General features: G+C 36.3%; 2 protein-coding genes across 4 annotated transcripts; both read right to left on the bottom strand.

Annotated features, from left to right (window-relative positions):
* Positions 1-423: 423 nt before the first annotated feature.
* LOC144555937 (transducin family protein / WD-40 repeat family protein) lies at positions 424-9,053 on the bottom strand. Of its 2 annotated transcripts, none has more exons than XM_078304380.1 (24): positions 8,662-9,053; positions 7,899-8,044; positions 7,717-7,801; positions 7,284-7,337; positions 7,112-7,203; positions 6,899-7,002; positions 6,409-6,484; positions 5,829-6,285; positions 5,138-5,455; positions 4,400-4,603; positions 4,061-4,159; positions 3,936-3,975; positions 3,625-3,752; positions 3,177-3,444; positions 2,673-2,866; positions 2,461-2,588; positions 2,226-2,340; positions 1,905-1,960; positions 1,716-1,809; positions 1,475-1,637; positions 1,291-1,380; positions 1,101-1,198; positions 948-1,010; positions 424-862 (listed from the first exon to the last, which is right to left on the bottom strand). In XM_078304380.1, exons 1-24 carry the CDS (start codon positions 8,698-8,700, stop codon positions 755-757), a joined length of 3,219 nt encoding a protein of 1,072 aa, XP_078160506.1. In that variant the 5' UTR covers positions 8,701-9,053; the 3' UTR covers positions 424-754. The 2 variants fall into 2 exon arrangements, with proteins under 2 accessions (XP_078160506.1, XP_078160507.1); XM_078304381.1 differs by having other exon boundaries at positions 545-862; positions 1,475-1,631.
* A 2,389-nt stretch (positions 9,054-11,442) lies between these two features.
* On the bottom strand, positions 11,443-16,481 carry SAC8 (SAC domain-containing protein 8). Of its 2 annotated transcripts, XM_078304382.1 has the most exons (20): positions 16,169-16,481; positions 15,654-15,734; positions 15,300-15,427; positions 15,130-15,221; positions 14,847-14,904; positions 14,710-14,766; positions 14,591-14,624; positions 14,367-14,447; positions 14,175-14,281; positions 13,991-14,077; positions 13,825-13,902; positions 13,666-13,730; positions 13,474-13,572; positions 13,288-13,387; positions 12,810-12,918; positions 12,613-12,685; positions 12,331-12,424; positions 12,142-12,228; positions 11,693-11,759; positions 11,443-11,612 (listed from the first exon to the last, which is right to left on the bottom strand). In XM_078304382.1, the coding sequence occupies exons 1-20, from the start codon at positions 16,356-16,358 to the stop codon at positions 11,485-11,487; spliced, it is 1,815 nt and encodes a 604-aa protein (XP_078160508.1). In that variant the 5' UTR covers positions 16,359-16,481; the 3' UTR covers positions 11,443-11,484. The 2 variants fall into 2 exon arrangements, with proteins under 2 accessions (XP_078160508.1, XP_078160509.1); XM_078304383.1 differs by lacking the exon at positions 13,825-13,902 and having other exon boundaries at positions 16,169-16,477.
* Between the last annotated feature and the right edge of the window lie 2,251 nt (positions 16,482-18,732).

Below are 18,732 nucleotides of genomic sequence, written 5' to 3'. Positions count from 1 at the left end.
ATGAAAACCACGGATTTCATTAGAAACCATAATGTTTAAATGCTTTCAAACTCCAAACAGCTAGAGCAAAAAGTATGTACAAAAAAGAACCGCTATATACCAGTAACTGAAAAGAACCCAAATACATCACAAAAGCAGCAAACTAAAAACATCAGCCTGGTACTTTATAACAACTAATCGGCAGCAAAACTAGCCCAAACAACAGTATATCAGCTAAGCTATATAACTAACGAATGAAGAAAGTTTTCAAAATTAATTTTAACTATCCAATACATCAGAACAACACCAGAAAATTAAATACAATCAGTTAAAATGTTTTGATATCAGATCTTATAATTTGAATTGTAATATTCAAAAGATTGTCGAAATCTTTGTTTAAATACTTAAATAGAACCAAAGAAGGAAACTTTTCTATTCAGTCAATTTTTGTTCTAATCAGATATCATAATGGATAAATAATTATAATAATATTTCTGTCAGAAATCATTTTCATTAAAAAAATTAAACATCCAATCAAATCAATAATAACCCCGGACTGTTTTCTATGCAAAAGAGACTCGCCGTTAATTCAGAGACACTGATTCATCACCAAAGAAAACTAAAGTATACAAACCTAAGTAAATCTTTTCTTTCTCTAATATATGCAAATCATATAACTCAACAATGTAGAATTGATTGGTGTACACAGAATTATGTAGCATCTTCTCTTTGTCATTTTTAATGTAAATTAATTCTATGCACAATTGAGAAGCATTTATATGTTCCACCATTTCTTCTTTTCCATGTTCTTAACAAGTTCATTCGCCAAGTTCGCAAAATTCTCTGCCCCGTCTTGAAGCTCTGCCGTTCTTTGGCTTATTCTCTGCAATCAACAGTTGGTTAATCGGGTGTTAAAACCAAATAATTATAGACAAAAAAATATTCTAACACAAGAAATAAATTATTACATCAAGCTTCTCTTGTCGTTGCATGAGTTTTTCTTTTGCATGGGCTGCAGCAGCTGAAGCATCCTGGAATTCAAAGAAATTTATTTTGAAGCAACCAGAAAAAACAAAAATTAGAAGAAAAAAAAAAGATAAACATTGAGAAAAACCAAGTACCCCGCCATATTTGTATTTTGTAAGAATCTCTTGTTGTGTTCTCATTCTTGGCTTAGGGACATCACTCGATCCTTCAAAAAGCTTCTCTCGCTCGTTATCTATTAGGCATACAAAAAGTTAAAATATATACTGATTTTTCTAAACTTCTAATAATTAATTTGATGAAAACGTAAACTACAAAAGGTTGTACCACTCTTTTTTTGTTTCTCAACTTTTTGCATGGAAGAGGGACCACAACCCATTGGCTCGTCTATTTCCACATCATCAATTATGATATCATCTACGCAAACAATAAGAGGAAAAAGAGAAATAATGAATTTGGGAACCAGTCACAAATTGAAAGTATATCAGAGAGAGATAGAGAGAGAGAGAACCGATGTTTATTTCTTCCACGTCTAAAGCATCAAGTGATTCGCTAAAAGGAATTGTTGAGAGAAGTGCCTCTAATTGGTGTTCATCAGTAAACTTGGGGCTATTATCACCTCGGCCTCCTTTCAAACCTTTCACAATTCCACCTAATATGCCAGGAACCTGTTCCTGTTTCGAGAAATTAGTATATTAGAATTTCAATCATGCATGGGTGGAGAAAAAAGAATTAAAAAAGAATCAAGGCACCTGTTTCCTCTTCTGATTAACAGAAGCGCTTATGGCAGCTTCAACAGCTGCTGCAAGAACTTTATCGTGAAGGCAAGGAGCAGATTCCGGAATTCTATTAAAGTTATCATTCCATTATTCAAGAAAAGTATTTAATTTTTTTTAATTTACAAAAAAGAAAGAAGAAAAAATGAATGAACAAGCAGTAACCTGAAAGAATTTTGTGATGTGAGAAGAGAGATTATTGCAAGCTCGGAACCATTCAACTAAAAGAATTTAGGAATTAATTAAAATGAAGATATTTTTAATTAAAAAAGGAAATTTTCCTCAAAAAGGAAAATATGTTGGCTGACAACTCATCATTCAACTATTCAAGGCAACAACAGCCAGAGACAAACCGAAACATGCACCATGTAAATTTTCTTTCCAATATGGCACCCAAGTTTTCGCTATTACTTTGAACTAATGGGCTGTCTATAAATAACTAATATCTGGAAAGAAAAAAAAAGTAAGGATAGAAGGGTAAATCACCAAAGAAATTTGACCATCGGATGAACTCATTGTCTTGTCCATGTTTGTTTTGAAACTCCATCTTAAAATAGACATTAATGAGTTCTGACCAACAAGTTCTAAATCCGGTACTGACCTGTTCAATAAAAGGAAAAAGTAACCATTTACAGGCATCAGTTCAAAAAAACATTATATCTAGTAAGCAAGCTAAATAAAACACAATGAACCAAGGTTGTTTTGGTTATATTTAATTTACCTGATCTCCATAGATCCATTTTGATAGACTAAGAGTAGGTCAAAAGACTTCTTTTCTATGTTACGATATAGTGCAGACCAGCAACAGTGCTCTGGCAACTCAATCTTTTTTAGATGCTTATCAAGCCCCTTTAATGAAAAAAAAAATTAGAAAAGAAGCTACGACTCACCAAAAAATATGAACTGCATTGCATAATATGGAGAGTCAACTACCTTCAAAATTTGGCTTAGAGAATGTAAAAGCAACATGTTCCCACAACATATCAAAAGAAGCTGATCAACTGCTAAATCGTCAGAGCTGGAAAGTTCATCTGAATTTGAATTTTGTACTGTGCTTGCTTGTATCTCAGTCTCGTGTGATTTATGACTTCCACTAGAGATCCCTTTTGCTTCTTTACCATTCACATCTAAAAATAACAATTCACCATATTCTTCTCATGAAATTGATATTCTTGTAAAGATTTGGTACAGTGCTTGTCACATACCAGATGTTAATGTTAATGTTAATGTTAATGTTGGGTGTAAAGTGTAGAGTAAAAATATCAATTATGGCAAAGAAATTTTTGCCATTGACATCAAAATTTACAAGTACCAGATGCTTCTTATGAAAACAGCACTGTTGTAATTTGGTACAGTGCTGATCACACCAGGTGTTATTTCAATGTTGGATGTAAAACATATCGCAAAAATATTGACTGAGATAAGGAAATCACTTGCCTAGTGCATACACAGAAATGGCAGTAACCTCAGATTTCTCACAAAGCACAAGTACGCTTACTAGATGTCCTGTTAAAGCATCTAGAACTGAAAGGCGCGCATCCTTGGTTAAGCTAATTAAAAGTTCTTTTGGTAATTTTGGACCTTCCACTGGGGAAAGAACTCCTGGAGTGGCACATTCCAGTAATGATACAACAGAAGAGCTTGTCTCGGGTGAAAAATCAGTACAGAATATGGCAGACAGGTTGCTTACTTCAAGCATTGCAACCTAAGAAGGGAATTCAATAGATCATTTCAGAAAATTTTATTTTCGGAACCACTTGTATTTTTGCAATATGTGCCATTTTGTTATTATAGGCTAGCATATGAACAAGTTATTCTGAAAAGATAACTTGTCAGTGTTACTTTATTAAAAAAAGAAGTAAAAAAAAAAAAAAAAAACACATACCTGACCATTTTCAAATCCAACAGAAAGGAACTGCCCCATTTTTGTGAAATTCAATGTTCTAATGGGTGAGTTTGATACCATGGCAGCTGCATCACATTGGATCGCCTTTGTGTGATATGACATGTGACCTACAAAAAGTAACAGAGAAAAACACAATGAAACCATAACCCCCTGGGCCTTTTATATTTGAATATCCCTAGACTCCATCTTAAGAAGTACTAGTGGCAAATGCTCAGAGTGAAGTCCATGCTTAAACAACTTCCAGTATAATGCACTAGAAATAATCTATATAGAAGGTTGCAATGAATTACCTTCATTATCCACATTCTCATGAAGCTTATAAACTCGTACCTGTGCATTTGTAAAGAAAAGGATTGGGAATAAATTAATAGAACAGGTATTTTGCTTTAATGTAAAATAAGTTAAATTATCTAACCAGGCCACATTCGTCTCCAACAGCTAAAGTTATAGTTACAGAGCAAAATCCGAGAGCTGAAACTGACACGTTCTCTCCACCTACTCCCATTCCAGCAAGCTGACCATACATAACAAGCAAGTCCTTCAGTATGGCAATTTTGATATATAACCTCATGAAAACTAGTAATATAAAAACTTGACCCTTTAAAACTAAACATATCATGGACACTTCAACAGTTGTAGTTACTAAAGAGAAAACAATAGCAGCATTAAGTTTGGTCCACCTAACATTTGATGCATTGACATTGGTGGTGCAAAACAGTTAAATAAAGTCAGTGTACAGTTCTGTTGTACTGACCTTTCCATTCAATACAAACATCAATTCCAAAATAGGAAAAGTTGAATCCCAAATTCTAACGGAGCCATCCTTGTAACCTGCTATATACATTCTCTCTATTAACCGTTCTTTAGATAATGACATCTCACTAGGGACCCCACCTGTCAGAGGCCACTTTGTGCCTCCCGATAGCGGTGGTCTTCCAACTTTTGTTGCATGAAATTTCTGAAGTGAAATTAAAACAAAAAGGTAACAAGCTGTGCTAAACACATGTAAAATATGAATTTCAATTTGAATTCTTCAAAATTTGAAAATAACTGCAGTTGTTTATATGGGGTGTGTGTGTATTGCATGTATGAATTCTTAAACTGATATATATATGGGATGCTCCTAAATTATAATCAATGTCTATTTTGTTTCTGAAAAGTTTCAATTCTCTATCTCGGTTCAAAACTTTCAATTTGTATCATTTCATTGAATGAGTCTTTCTATTGAAAGGAAAATCACCCTAATAGAACTTCTTACTGAACTAGACTGAGTTTTTAGCCCTTTCTAAAATTAAAAAAATGATCAAATGGACCTGCACAAATGAAATGTTAGGGAAAAACTGGGATCTTAACCTGGAGGACCAAAACAGAAAATAGCTTACACTTTTTGGCATTGGTAATTTATTCAAAAGTACTTTTAACTTAACAATAGAAAATCAATGTGTAAATTTCAAGATACAAATTACAAGGGCATAACCACGAAATCATTTACCTTCAAAACTTTGGTTGATATGGAACACAACTTAGTGACGGTAATGTTTGGATCCACTGTCGGCACCAAAACAGGAAACTTCTCATCAAGGGCACAGGATTCTCCATCCTCAGATTTTTTAGTAGAAAAATGAGTACAATCGTAAATGGTCAGTTGTCCAGGATTTGTTAGAACAAAAAGTGCCGAGGAGGGGGTTCTTTCAGGCGCCACTGAATCAGGTATTAAAATCATATCAGCAAAGGATCCATTTAGGTGGAGGTCTACACGGGTTATCAGCCTTAAACTCTCCAGTCCAGTTGGGAATTCAATGGTAAGTACCTACCAGAAAGAACAAATTTTGTCCGTAAAATATTAAAATGTATAAAATCGAGGTTAAATAGAAAGGGTTTAGGAGGGACCTAAGTGCCAAATCTACTTGACTACATATTTGTTCCATTGGGAGGGACTAAAAGAAAGCATCAGGGTTTATGAGCAAACTTACATTTTTGCATCATCCCGATGACCCATTATAAATTCACGTGTTACCTTTATAATTAGCACGTGATTAGTAAATACATGAAATACTGGGTATATCTGCTACAGTAAATGTTAGGTGTGATTCACCCAAGGAAAAAAAATGAAATAAAATTAAGCCCCTCTGCAAAGAAAAAAGGGCGGGAGGGAGGGAGAAGAGAAGGAAGAGAGAGACTACCGTGAGAACCTCCTCAGACCCCATCTCATCGCCACCATAGATAAACAAATGACCACCCCTGTCGCCTTCTCCTCTCAAACTAGGTGACCAGTGAAGAACAATAACTGGAAGCCTCCTGTCCCCACTTGCCAGTTGCAACTTCAATGCAGTGTTACTCATATTCTCGGTTTCCTTCCCTTTGTGTGAAAAGTTTTTGTTGGGAGACAGGTTCCAGAGATAAATATCTCCCGTTGTGTACCCCACTGCAGCAATTGAACCAGTGCTAGAAGCCCAGCACAAAGAGCATATCTCCTCCTCTTCTTCTTGATTCTCTTCCTCCTCAGGAGCTTCTGCAAGTTCACTCGCAGGAAAGTTGTTTTGTTTCAAGCGGAGATCACCATTGCCTCGAATCGCAATTGCGTTGTTCTCAGTTATATCCCAAAGGACCAAGAGACTTTTTTGGTATGCGATTAGTACTCTGAAAAACAGGGAAAACACTATAATTATTAAATGGTTTAATTCTGGAGTTAACTGACTGGTGGTACAGTAACAACCAACAAAAATCACAATAAAAAACAAGTCTAGAATTGTAATTTTGTACCTAGTGCCAAAAGTATTTGGTTGCGGAAGTATTCCAACAATCGATTGAGGATCAAGAGATGGAATCCCAGTCTTTTCTGATAAAAACTAGAAATAATAAGATTCATATTGTTTCTTATCTTAAAACAAGTTTTTATGAAATAAAGAAGGCTTGCAAGGCTTACATCCATCTATGCCTATCAGGAAACCCATGACCTCTTGGATGTCATCCTAGTACTTCAAACTCGAGTGCATATTTTGAACAATATTAATGAGTGGCACCAGTAAACTACAAAAGTAATGCCATACAGCTTGTTTGGTTTGGAACCGGGCTGGTTCAGCCACCTAAGATTTGCAGTAGTTGGCCAAAATTTAACTACTCCGACTACAATTAAGAGCCTTGTACAAGCCAAGTATTTGAGAAATTCCCAACCTATGCACAAAACTAAAAAAAAAGAAAAAGATATGTGCAAAAAAACTTGCAAGGAATAGCACAGTAAAGAAAATTGTACCAGCTAATGAATCTAAAGGAATGTGGTACGGCATTGTTATTATTTTTCCATCTTCCAAGTCGTACTTCAGTACAGAAAACAACCCATTTTCATCCCCAAGAAATCTACAAAAGTAGTTACAAGTTCCATCAAAATTAACATATGAGATACTGCAAACACCTGTTAGCTGACAAAAAGGCATGTAGGAATATAGAACTTTTAATGACAACACACATGAAGGAGGTTCCTGGCACAACTGCAAAAGCAGTTATGTTTGTTTCCCACTGGGAAGAACAAAACAATTGCCGAAATTCCAGATTCCAAACCTGTCCCAATGAACAAAACCAAATAAATTATAAATGAAAACAATTCAGAAGGAGAGGACAAGTACAAATAACAACTATACCTGGACTTCATTCTCATTAGTAATGGCCACAAGAAACCCTCGGTTTTGTAGAAACTGAAAAAAAAAATGTAGAACCCAGTTATTTCAAATCTCATATCCAACAAAATTGAAGATTGCCTGAGTTTCTACTCATCAAGAATCTAAATTTCATATTCCCATATTTTTTTGTCTAACTTGGTTACACTTAAAAAAAAAGGGTATAGAAAATGAAAAATAAATTGTGCACTAAGAAGGTTTGGACAGGCATCCAAGGAACCTGCTAAGCTCAAAGGACTAAGAACCAAGCGGTACAGTTGAAAATTTTTATACATAGAAACAGTACGGTACATATGTATAGTTAATGGAACTCTCTAATTCCTATTGTCTTGGCCCTACCAAAATAAAAAAAGGTTTGGCATTGCAATGTCATCAGAATGATTGTTTTACATAGTACCTCTAGGTGCTTGTATGGAACCTTCTTAGGTGATATCAGGAGGCCTTCAATATTATCTCCTCCAATTATCTTTATCCTACCATCCCTAAAACACCAAATCACCAAAGAAAAACCATTAAATGCTGTTTGCAGGAGCCAAAAAAACCAGCCTTTTATAAAATCAAATTATACACTATACTCACAAGGTGCCAATGGCTAGGAGCCGTTGTATCGGGTCAAAAGCCATGGTTGATGCAGTATAAGGTGTACCATAGTGCACGGCAATCTGTACATCAATTTCAGTTGATTTCTTCTTTGATGCATCATGAGCTGAGATGAGCTCATGTTGCTGAAAATTTTGAAAAAAAAAAGAAGAACACAGTGTATAAGATTGTATGTAGCTGTCGAGTTATCAAGTATACTTGTACACACGAGATTTCGGTACCAGATGGCAGTACTGTTTTGTTTTTCCTTGGCATGTTTTGTGCTCGGGTAGAATTGTGTGTACAATGCAATACTGGTACTGTGCCAATTGAAATTGTTGTTTTATTTCAAATGCAATTCAAATCCTTGCCCTCTTGATTGTCAGTATGCCAAAATTAGGCTTCTTATCTATCCTACCACTCTACCAGTACAATAGTCAACGACCGGTACCTATACCAGTCACTGCTGTGATGTTCAGTCCATACGTTCTCATTCCAGTAGAATTGATCAGCTTAAAGAATGCAGTTAAAACCATTTTGAGCTGATTTAAGGTAAATGTACCATTTTCACACTAGCATTCCATTTCCCTTTGATTAATCTAAAGAGAAGGAATCTCACAAAAAGGATGAGATATATAGTTGGACAAAGATTATTAAGTAGGCATCGAATCAACATAACTTTTGTATGTTCCGATCCTACGCAAATCTACCGAAAAAATAAAAAATTGTTAAATTGCAAGGTAAGTGGCATTAGGAGGGTTACCTTGTGAAGAGCTTTATCCAATAGGTTCTTTACAAACATTTCCAAGATCTCAGTTTTCCCGAGAAAACGAGAGGAGAAAGATTAGTAGGTATGAGAAAAGATTTTATCCCTTAATCCAAAGAAAACGAGAAAGTATCGTTTCTCCACGGTCTCTGCCTGGGAGGAGGGAGGGAAGGAGAACGGAGGGGTCTGATGACGTGTGGAGATCTGAAAGGTTGGTTACTTGATGAATGGCTAAGATTTTGATTTGGGATGGCGGATATACTGTTGTGCTTCGGGTCAACACGTACCAGTCTATTTTTTTTTTGTTTGTTTGGGCTGAACCGGTCTAGTTGGTTGCGTCAGGACGGAGAAGAAACGAAAAATTCAGTTCCATGGGCTCGGTGTACCATGTGGCTGCTACAGTAATAAATGACGTAAGGGAGGCCTATTGCGGAATTCGTATCGAGTCTGCAGGGAAAGCGTATCATCTGCGGAGCCAATTCTTGCAAAGCTGTATGAAGCTTTTAATTTGATCTGTTTGTTTTGGATTGGACGGATCAGATCAGATTTTATCTGAATTGAAAAAAGAAAGAAAATATTTTCAAAATTTGTAAGATCTGATCTAGTCCGTTCAATCTGAAACGAACGGATCAGATTAAAAGCTCCGCAGGCTTCCATCTGCAGGAGCTGACCGAGAACAATTAGATCTGAGTCGTCAGTTTAACTTGGCACGACTCTTAGAACGGACCCTATGTCTAAATTGGCATCAAATTCCAATCGTTTTGCTGAGATTTAATCAGAGCTACGGATTCCTAATTGCGTACGGTTTAATTCAATAATTTTGACAATGTTCTGTCTTGTTTAGATTGATTGTATAGAATGTTGTTAATTTGACATTTAATTTGGAAATATCAATTTTCATACAATTTAATTGTCATTTGATATTTAATCAGGTATCGTTAATTATAGAATGTTGTTAATTTCAAGTCACTAGTTTTTTTTTTTTTTTTTTTTCTTTTTTGGGGGATTTTCGCCTGAAAAAAGATATTTATTGGACAAAAGTTGAATTTTATAAAGATTTTTATCAAAATATATTCCTCTCCAATACCTGATAAGAAAATATTTTACAATTAATAAATCTGTACTGTTCTTTTTAACTTGGCACAAATCTCAAAGCCCAAAAATACTGCTCCTATGCTTGTCCGAATCTCAAGCCAGCTGAAATTTAATCTCAAACCGTAAATTGAGGATAATCCTCCCTATTCGGATGGGTCTTGAGTTGAAGGTTGGTCAGACGGAATAATAATGCTATGGCACAAGGATGAATTGATTTTATACAGATTTAAAGCGGTGAAAGGGTGTTGCCCTTTACAGGTTGAAGCTCTCTTGGCTCTCAAAGAATCAATTTATATGGTGATCAATATGGGCATCACATCGTGTTCTTTCTTACGGATTGCCTCATGCACGTTGAAAAGGGTTTGTTCAAATCCACAACCACCAATTTATATGGTTATTAATATGAGCATTACATCGTGTTCTTTTTTACGGATTGCCTCACATTAAAAAGGGTTAGTTCAAATCCACAACCTTCAGTTCCTAAGCATTCGAGGAAGTATTGGAGATTTGGAAGCTGTTTCAAGAACATAAATCCTTCTTATGCTTTCATGTTTAAAGATGTCAGAATGAATTGGCTGATAAATTAGCAAAACAAGGACAGATTCATAGTTGGAACTATTCGGATTATATTTTTTCATGTTTTAGTAATTGACACGTGATATCATAAATTTTAATGTTTTTGTTTGATTACGAGGGTTAGTTTGAATATCAAAATTATGTATGTTCTCTGTTTTAGTGAAGAGATGTAATAGAAAAAAGTTTATTAAAACCGTTTCAAGTCATGTTCTGGATAAATTCTTGTAATAGAAATTCACTATTGTTCCCGGCCCGTCCTCCGGCCGGCACGCAGCAATCCGCTTTCGCCACACAAACAGCTCAACCAGTCCACCAGCAGCCAACAGATTCAGGGCCGAGACCCGTGCCCAACCCTCAAAGCCAATCCTTTTTTCAAAGTTACGGATCCATTTTGCCGACACCTTTGCCTACATTGTTCCATCAGCCAGAGCCTGTTGTTTATTTATTGCGTGCTATAAGTTGAATGGATGAGCGTATCAGGTCAACAGAATTAATACTCTTCAAAGAATTGCAGCAATGGTAATTGGTAAAACTGTTCATTTCCAGGGCAGCATTTAGTCAATTACTCGACTTCATAAATAATACCCAAAAATATTATTATATTTGAAAAGACCAAGAAATCTTAACTTATATCATCTAATTAAGGGAGAGAATATGTCAAAAGAAAACGAAACCTTAGCAAGCAACTGATCATAAAACGAAAAACAATCCCCAATAGAAACGAATTTGTAATAATTAATATTCAAGAGAGCATTATAGTTTTCAAAGTTTTTTGGAAGGCAGTTTGTCTTTTAAAATGACGTTTCTTATAAACACTCAAACAGCGTTCGCAATAGTAGGCATGCGATTTTTATTCCAAATAAGCATAAAATTTATCAAACAGAAAAAGCAAAATTGTTGCCAATACATGCCCAGTGCCGCTTTAAATACATGGTGCCTCTACAAGGTTGCACTGAACAAAATCAAAATCAGGCAGTAACCTCCGTGGTCAGCTGACGAATACAAAGTAGTAACCCTACGACCTACGTGTTCCAATGGTTAGCATCATTAAATGGCTGACAATATAATATATACAACAACAATGGCAGTACCACCCTGGAATGGTACTTGGAAAATAATCCAAAGCTAGCTTGAAAAAAAATATGTTTTTCAAACAAGGCCACATAAGCGAGGCCGTGAACAGAATTGTTTCCCATTAGCTTTGACCACTGCTAAAACACCAGCTGTCACCCCAGCCCAAAGCATTGAGGCCGGGAAATGTTGCATGTTTCGCCCAGCTGTCAGATACAATAAAATTCAAATACTTGTTAGTTATATACTTTAATTTTGTTTTGGTTAAAACAGAGAAAAGAAAAACCTTGGTGTAGACTTAATGTCGTAAGTGTGATGCCTCCTATGATGACAGCTGATGCAAGTGGCAGATACTGCAAAGCAATTTCATCTATTTACTTAAAAGGAAATAGAAATATGATTTATGCACAAGAATTTAGCATGCCTCGATTCCTTAGTGATTGTTGCTTCTAATAAAAAGTAGAGGGGCTATTTCATGATAACCCCTGAAGTTTTGTCATGAAATATCCAAAGTACCCTCTTCCCACATTCTTTTTCCCTCATGGTTGACTGCTATAGAGAGGTTACTTTGGATGCTTTAGAAACGAGAGGAACTTGGAGGATATTTATGCATTTTAATAATTAACAGGAAAATTTGAGTTTTCCAACTGGTACAACAGCATTCTTCATATAATAGTGGGCTTTATGATAACAATGTGCACCCAATTCAGAAATAAAATTAACAAAGACACTTACTGATACATTCTCAAAAGCATTTAGCTGGAATAGGGAGGGACCACCTCTACTGACATTGTACCGGCCACTTATTAGATCCAGTGCATCCTGTTATTTGCAAAGAATGATAAATGAGTTACATAGGTACATAATGAAAAATCCATTATACATCTATTTTAAAGGAAACAGAGTATGTTAAAAAATATGTACTTGTCGAATGCCATCCTGAAAATTGTTCAAGTAATATCTAGAGAGAGCACTAAGGCCATCCTTCACTAATCCAGAAAATGTTTGCCTTCCATACCTGTATAAAGCATTTCAACAGTGCTATCAGAAATCAAATTAATAGAAAAGCCTAATGCAGTGGCACTTAGCCCTGTAACAAAAAATGCGCAGTAAACCAGCATTAGCCAAGGTTCTTTGCATCTCTTGAGGAAAATGCACTTTGAGCATACTTTGAGGCCTAGCCAACAAAAATTCACACTTCAGTACCTTACTAGATCGCCTTTCAGAGCATGTGAACCAGCATATTCTAGGCTTATTTCATCTCCATGCTCAACCCATACTGCAAATATTTATTAACAGTCAAAAGTCAAAATGTGATTCTTTTGGTTGCACAACATTAAAATAAATTGCAGTTTTAGTGTATGCCAGTGGCTAAATTACCCAAGTCTTCAAGAAAAAGTTACCTGTCTTAAACATATCAAGAATATCATTATGCCCTGAAATGCTTTCCTCTGAAGAAAGTAGCCCCATTTTCTGTAGCTGCATATCGAGCAATTTCCTGGCTACAAAACTCTAATAAAAAAATAAATAAATCAATATGAAATTAGAGGCGAGAAGCAAGAAATCCACAACATACTTTAGTTTCTCCAAAAAACACAAAATTTTTACTAAACCTCCATATAAGCATTTAGATAATTCTGCCCTTATTTTTTAAGATGGGTAAAAAAAAAAACTAGCAAGGATCACTGAGTCTGTGTGTGCGTGCGGCAGGGAGGGGGGGGGGGGGGGGGGGGGGGGGGGGGGAGGTTACTATATAATATAAAGCAGCTGACAAGCAGGTCGGAAGATGTTAATTTCCAGGGGGTACTACCATTATAAATATTTGTCCTCAATTCACTTAAAATAAACGAAAAATTAAAATGGGAAAAATAATAAGCAAACCTGGGTTACGTTAGTTCGATCAAGGCAATCTATGCAATTAGACCTGATAACACCTTTCTGTTCCATTAACAGTTCTCCTTCAGCATTCATGAGAAAATATCTGCTCAACTGACCCGAATGTTAAATTAGAAATGTGCTACATAGGAAAATGTACTTGGCTATACAAAAGGTAGAATTCAAAATTACCCTTGTTTGTCAATGTCCTCTTTAATTTCATCATAGAGAAGCTGTACATTGTCAAAATTCCCTTTCCCACATGTGTTATGGAAGTCGAATGATACATATCTGTCAACAAAATGATCCGGAAAAATTAAAAATAATTAGTACAACACCCACCAATACAATAACTACAAAGAGAACTAGTAAGTCAAGGTTCACCTGACATCTGAAAGCTTCTCCATTTCATCAGAATACGCATGGCTTAGCTTTCCTTCATCACCATGCTACAAAAAATGAATTTAATAGATACTCAAAAGCATGATATCAAACAAAAAAGAAACAGTAGATCAGACAAGATGATGCTTGGATAAAGCTTACTTTGTCAGTTAGATCAACCGCCACTATCTCACCATATCTTTGCATGAGATCATAGAAGTGTCTTTGTACAACTTTAGACTACAATCAAGAATGAACTATAAACAATGTGAAAAAATAGCATTTGATTTAAAAAAGGTAGATTTTTGTTCGTTCAAGTTACTCATACCGTTTCAGCATGCTCGATTAAATTTAATTTAGGCTTGTAGCTTAAATCAACAATCTGCTCCCATAGGAGAGGGATTGAACCACGTATCTGCCACACAGAAAAATTGAGCAATTCCAAATGTTTAAGATGAAAAGGTCCACGGTAGCATTTTTTTTTGTTTTAGATCTTATTTTTCTATCTGAACCTGTAAAAATGATGATTTAAAGCAGTCGAACTCCGCAATCTGTTCAGATTCAACGAAGTTGGCAACTGCACCCTCGAGATTTGCACCTCGCCTCCACATTCGTGTTCCTATAAATATCTTCAGTAAGGTTCTAGATATGCTTATCAGATTAGAGAAGACATGTTCCATATTTATATTATCATGATATCATACCTAGACGTCGGTTGCATCTTCTTGAAATTAGTGTAAGCTTCACATTTGCATCTTTTAAAGTAAATTGAACTGTCTTGAAATCTAAGACAGTGTTAAGGACAAATTTAATGCAAGTTTTATGATAATGACCATGGATAAATTAGCATTATATCTGTACTTTTCTCATACTAGCCATAGAGCATAAGCCATAAAGTGAGTTATCATACAATATTGGTAAAGGATACTTCCTTGTATCAAAGGAATTATGAATGGATCCAGCTGCAAAATAGATTTATTTATTAATTATAAATAAATTGATTGAACTATTCAGAGTTGGAAATAAAAAATAATGAAAATGCACTACCTTGGCCTCGATAAGCTCCTCCAACAAGGTTCTGTTCCATATAAATCGTGGATCAGCCTGAAAAAAGAAATTAATCAAAAATGGCTCCTGAATTCTCACGTTAGCAAAAATATGATGCATCATATATAGAAAACAACCTGTTTCCATAAGGGTTTACGAGTCCTCTCTTTAGCTAATTGGGATGACCTCTGCAAACTAATAGCCAATCAATCAATCAACTCCTATAATTAAAGTCCCAAGCTGCCCCACACCAGTATTGATTTTTTATACTTTCATTCATTTATTATGGGTCTTCTTTCAAAATTATTCTATTTCTTTTTAAAACTCGTTCATATTTGTTACTGTAATGCCAAGTGTAATTGGTGGAATGACCCGAACAACATGCATCGCTGACCGTAAGCATAAGAAGGACAAACTTACTTTATTGTCAAGTCTCTATCATACGAGAAGTATAAGCCAGGTGTTGCCTCCACAGTCTTCAGGAGGGACATGAAGTATGCCTCATCTCTTTTCTACATAAAAAACATAAATATTTCACTAAAGTTCGCAAGTCCAAAATCACAAGATTTCTATATTTGGTGATATTATACCTCTTGTGTGGTTAATTCCTTCAAAGCTTCATTACAACTCAAAAACCTCATAGATGCCGCACTGTAAACTGTTGAACCAAGAAAAGAACCAAGTTCCTTTCTAGAAGTTATAACAAGAATGTAGGTCCCTATTTGAGAAATTAAAATGTACAAAACAGTTTTAGAGACATTACGAACTAAGAACAATAGCAGGAAAAATAAGGAGTAGGGGGTTGCTAAACTGCCTCCAAGATAAAATTGCAAAAACAGATCCAATCATGCGCAGCCCTACTCGGGCTAGGGTCTTTGGTATGTTGATTATGTCAATAGAGATAATGTGAATATATAAGTACAATTCACGCGAGAAGAGGATACCTGCTAGAAGTCTGATGACCCCAGCCACTCCATAAATTGTAGAAATTTTCAGCAGGTTCTCTGAGCCAAGATCACTTGAATCTAAAAGTATCTCATCATCAAGAGTTTCAGAAATAGACTTCGTTAAATAATAATTTAAGTTGTGACTTGTGAGATCATGGGAATATGCATTTACTGTCATATTGTTACCAGGTGTGGTAATACTTGGAATGGAATAGTTTCATCAAGTGATATACTTAATGAAAATATTCACAATAGATTCACATAACTGACTGGAACAAAAAAAGTCATATTAGGAGCTTAAAACACAGCCTGCTAAGTTTGTTAATCAAAGGTACAGGGAGGACAGGAGCCGCACTGATACAGATAGGTGAACTTATAGATTGGAAATATCACATAATGGAGCCGCTAGTCTTGTTCACTGGAATCGAATTCAGATTCCATTCGAACCAAATTTCTACAACGAGAGCAATCCAGGCGCGACAATAGAAATAAATTAGATTTGACTGAATAACCTTCAAGGGGTTGAATAACGCCTTGAGATCGATCGACGGAGAAAGCATAACCAACGGAGTTCGGATCGGTGGAGCGCACGACGTACTTGTGCGTATACTCTCTTAGCTCCATCTCCGGGCAACATAGGCCTCGTGGGGCCACACCATCCCCGCCATCTCCATGGAGAAGAGGTTGCACCTCTTCCGACATTTTTGAACTTTGGCTGTTGCGGTACTTTTTATTTTACTTTTTTGCTCTTTTTCTCTTTGTAATAAGATTTGCTGATCTTTCGAGTGATTCGTGTTTGGCGCGTTAACAGGTCGTCGGCGGCGACAAGTGATTCAAGAGATGCTGAGGAGTGAGATTGGCATTTCCAGATTCACGGTCTTGTGGGACGATCAATGTGAAACCACTTTCAAGTGGGTCCCATACATTTATTAAGACTGAAGCATATGCCACTCTCGGTGCAGGGAAATACTAGAAGGAGCGCTTGGGAAACATCGGTACAGAAAATCAGAGCATAGTACTGATCTCTCCCGCGGCTGAAAATATGCGCCGAAATCACTTTCAAGTGGGTCCCATACATTTATTAAGACTGAAGCATGTGCCACTCTCGGTGCAGGGAAATACTAGAAGGAGCGCTTGGGAAACATCGGTACAGAAAATCAGAACATTGTACGCATCTCTCCCGCGGCTGGAATCTGTAGAGGTTTCCTGAGCTGAGGTGAGATGCATGCTAGCACGACTCTTGATGCATATGTGTGTATTGGATCTGTGCTGGAAAATTTCTGTGCAGAAGAGGATTTGAAATCAATCGGGACCTCCTGCCCTGAAATTTTCCAAATCTAATGTTTATAATTTGATTTAAAATCCTCCCTAATTTTTTTTAGCACAGATTTGACTCATTAATAAGTATTTAAGATTTGTACTAGGACACATTTCAAACCTCCCCTTGCAGATCCGGAATTGAGTTTTGTCCGGAAGACTTTGGACACAATCCAATCCAAAACTGGATTCAAAATATCTGATTTGTATTGAGATTTGTGCAAACAATTTAAGTTAGGTCATGTAAATTTAAATTGTCCACAACATTAATCAGACAATTTATATCTGATTTAGAATAAGATGTCCAAAACCGTTTTGGACAAAAAACCCATTTAGAATAAGATTTGTACTAGGTCACATTTCAAAACTCCCCTTGCAGATCCGGAATTGAGTTTTGACCCAAAGACTTTGGACACAATCCAATCCAAAACTTGATTCAAAATGTCTGTTTGTATTGAAACTTGTGCAAACAATTTAGGTTAGGTCACATAAATTTAAATTGTCCACGAGAATTTTAACATTAATCAGACAATTTATATCCAATTTAGAATAAGATGTCCAAAACCATTTTGGACAAAAACCTCACTTAGAGTATGTTTGGTTGTAAAATAAAAATAGCTAAAATAGCCAAATTGAGAATAGTTATTATTTATCTTATTAGGATAGTCAAATCTCAAAATTCTTAGAAATAATTTATCCTAATAAGATACGTACAATTGAGATTTGAGAGGATTTTTTTAGTTTGAGGCAGAAAAGAGAAAAGAGAAAAGAGAAAAGAGCAAAGAGGCGATTTATAAGGCGATTTAGAAAAAAAAAAAAAAAAAAAAGAAGAAAAAAAAAGAAAAAACTAGAAAAATTGGAAAAAGAGTTACATACTAATAGTTTAGTCGTCATGATTTCTCAATCTCGCTCACGGGCTCGTCAGATCCAACTAATTCAGAGCTCGATCAGCCCAACAATGGCGAATGGGCCTTATAAAACAGCTTTGTTATATCCGCCTGTGATTATTCCTCCACCAAAGCCTGCTAATCATGGTGTATCGAGATCCACATTGATTCATCGACGGGTAGAAGCAATCCGTGCGCAATCCACCGTTGACAATCCTGTTTGCCTCAAATGCGGATCTAAAGGCCATGTGATTCAACAGTGTCGCAACGCACTCCTGTGCTTCGTTTGTAATAAGTTCGGGCATAAGGGGAAATTTTGCAAAAGTTACACACCTATAGTGTTACCACCACGCGGTAATCACACCTCGCCTCCTTCGCTTCTACCAAACCCTGGAGTGATAGATCCGCCATTTCCTAAACCTAGATCTGAAAATTTACCTTCTCTTCGGGTGGCGCGATCAATAGATCGCTCTAGTGTTGATTCCGTAAACACAATGGCCTACTTTGCTCCGATCACTGAGCTTGTCGCTACCCCGAGGTCCTTAGCCGTTGAGGCGGCGTTGCTTCAGAGTTTCGTCTTAGATGACATTGCCGCTTGGGGCCCTGGGAGAGTGGAACATGAACTGAAGAAAACTCACGATTTCAACTGGATCGTCTCTGTTTTCGATGAATTCAAGTACTTGATCAAAGCTCCTTCGAAGCAATGGCTGGATTCGTTAGCGACCAGGGGTTACTTGTATCTAGAGTCAGTGAAATTCCCCATAGTCGCTTGGGAACGGGAATTTGGTGACGGATTACCTCTAGATGTCCTCTGGGTTCGCGTTCATGGATTCCCTCTTGTGATGAATGAGTGGCTTGAGATTGAACGCATT

This window comes from Carex rostrata, chromosome 6 (genome assembly GCF_964058835.1).
Source record: "Carex rostrata chromosome 6, lpCarRost1.2, whole genome shotgun sequence".
In the NCBI taxonomy this organism is placed as follows: domain Eukaryota; kingdom Viridiplantae; phylum Streptophyta; class Magnoliopsida; order Poales; family Cyperaceae; genus Carex; species Carex rostrata.
The sequence above is the reverse complement of the archived record's forward strand: the minus strand, read 5'-3'. Positions and strand labels throughout refer to the sequence as shown.

Excerpts from the sequence above, each read along its gene's own strand:
- SAC8 (XM_078304382.1), bottom strand. The coding sequence starts at position 16,358 with ATGTCGGAAGAGGTGCAACCTCTTCTCCATGGAGATGGCGGGGATGGT. Across the intron at positions 15,428-15,653 it reads GGTCATCAGACTTCTAGCAG|GGACCTACATTCTTGTTATA; the intron begins GTATCCTCTTCT and ends TTTCTCAAATAG. Across the intron at positions 14,767-14,846 it reads GTAAACCCTTATGGAAACAG|GCTGATCCACGATTTATATG; the intron begins GTTGTTTTCTAT and ends TTCTTTTTTCAG.
- LOC144555937 (XM_078304380.1), bottom strand. The coding sequence starts at position 8,700 with ATGTTTGTAAAGAACCTATTGGATAAAGCTCTTCACAAG. Across the intron at positions 7,204-7,283 it reads CTAATGAGAATGAAGTCCAG|GTTTGGAATCTGGAATTTCG; the intron begins GTATAGTTGTTA and ends TCATTGGGACAG. Across the intron at positions 1,638-1,715 it reads TTAATCAGAAGAGGAAACAG|GAACAGGTTCCTGGCATATT; the intron begins GTGCCTTGATTC and ends TTCTCGAAACAG.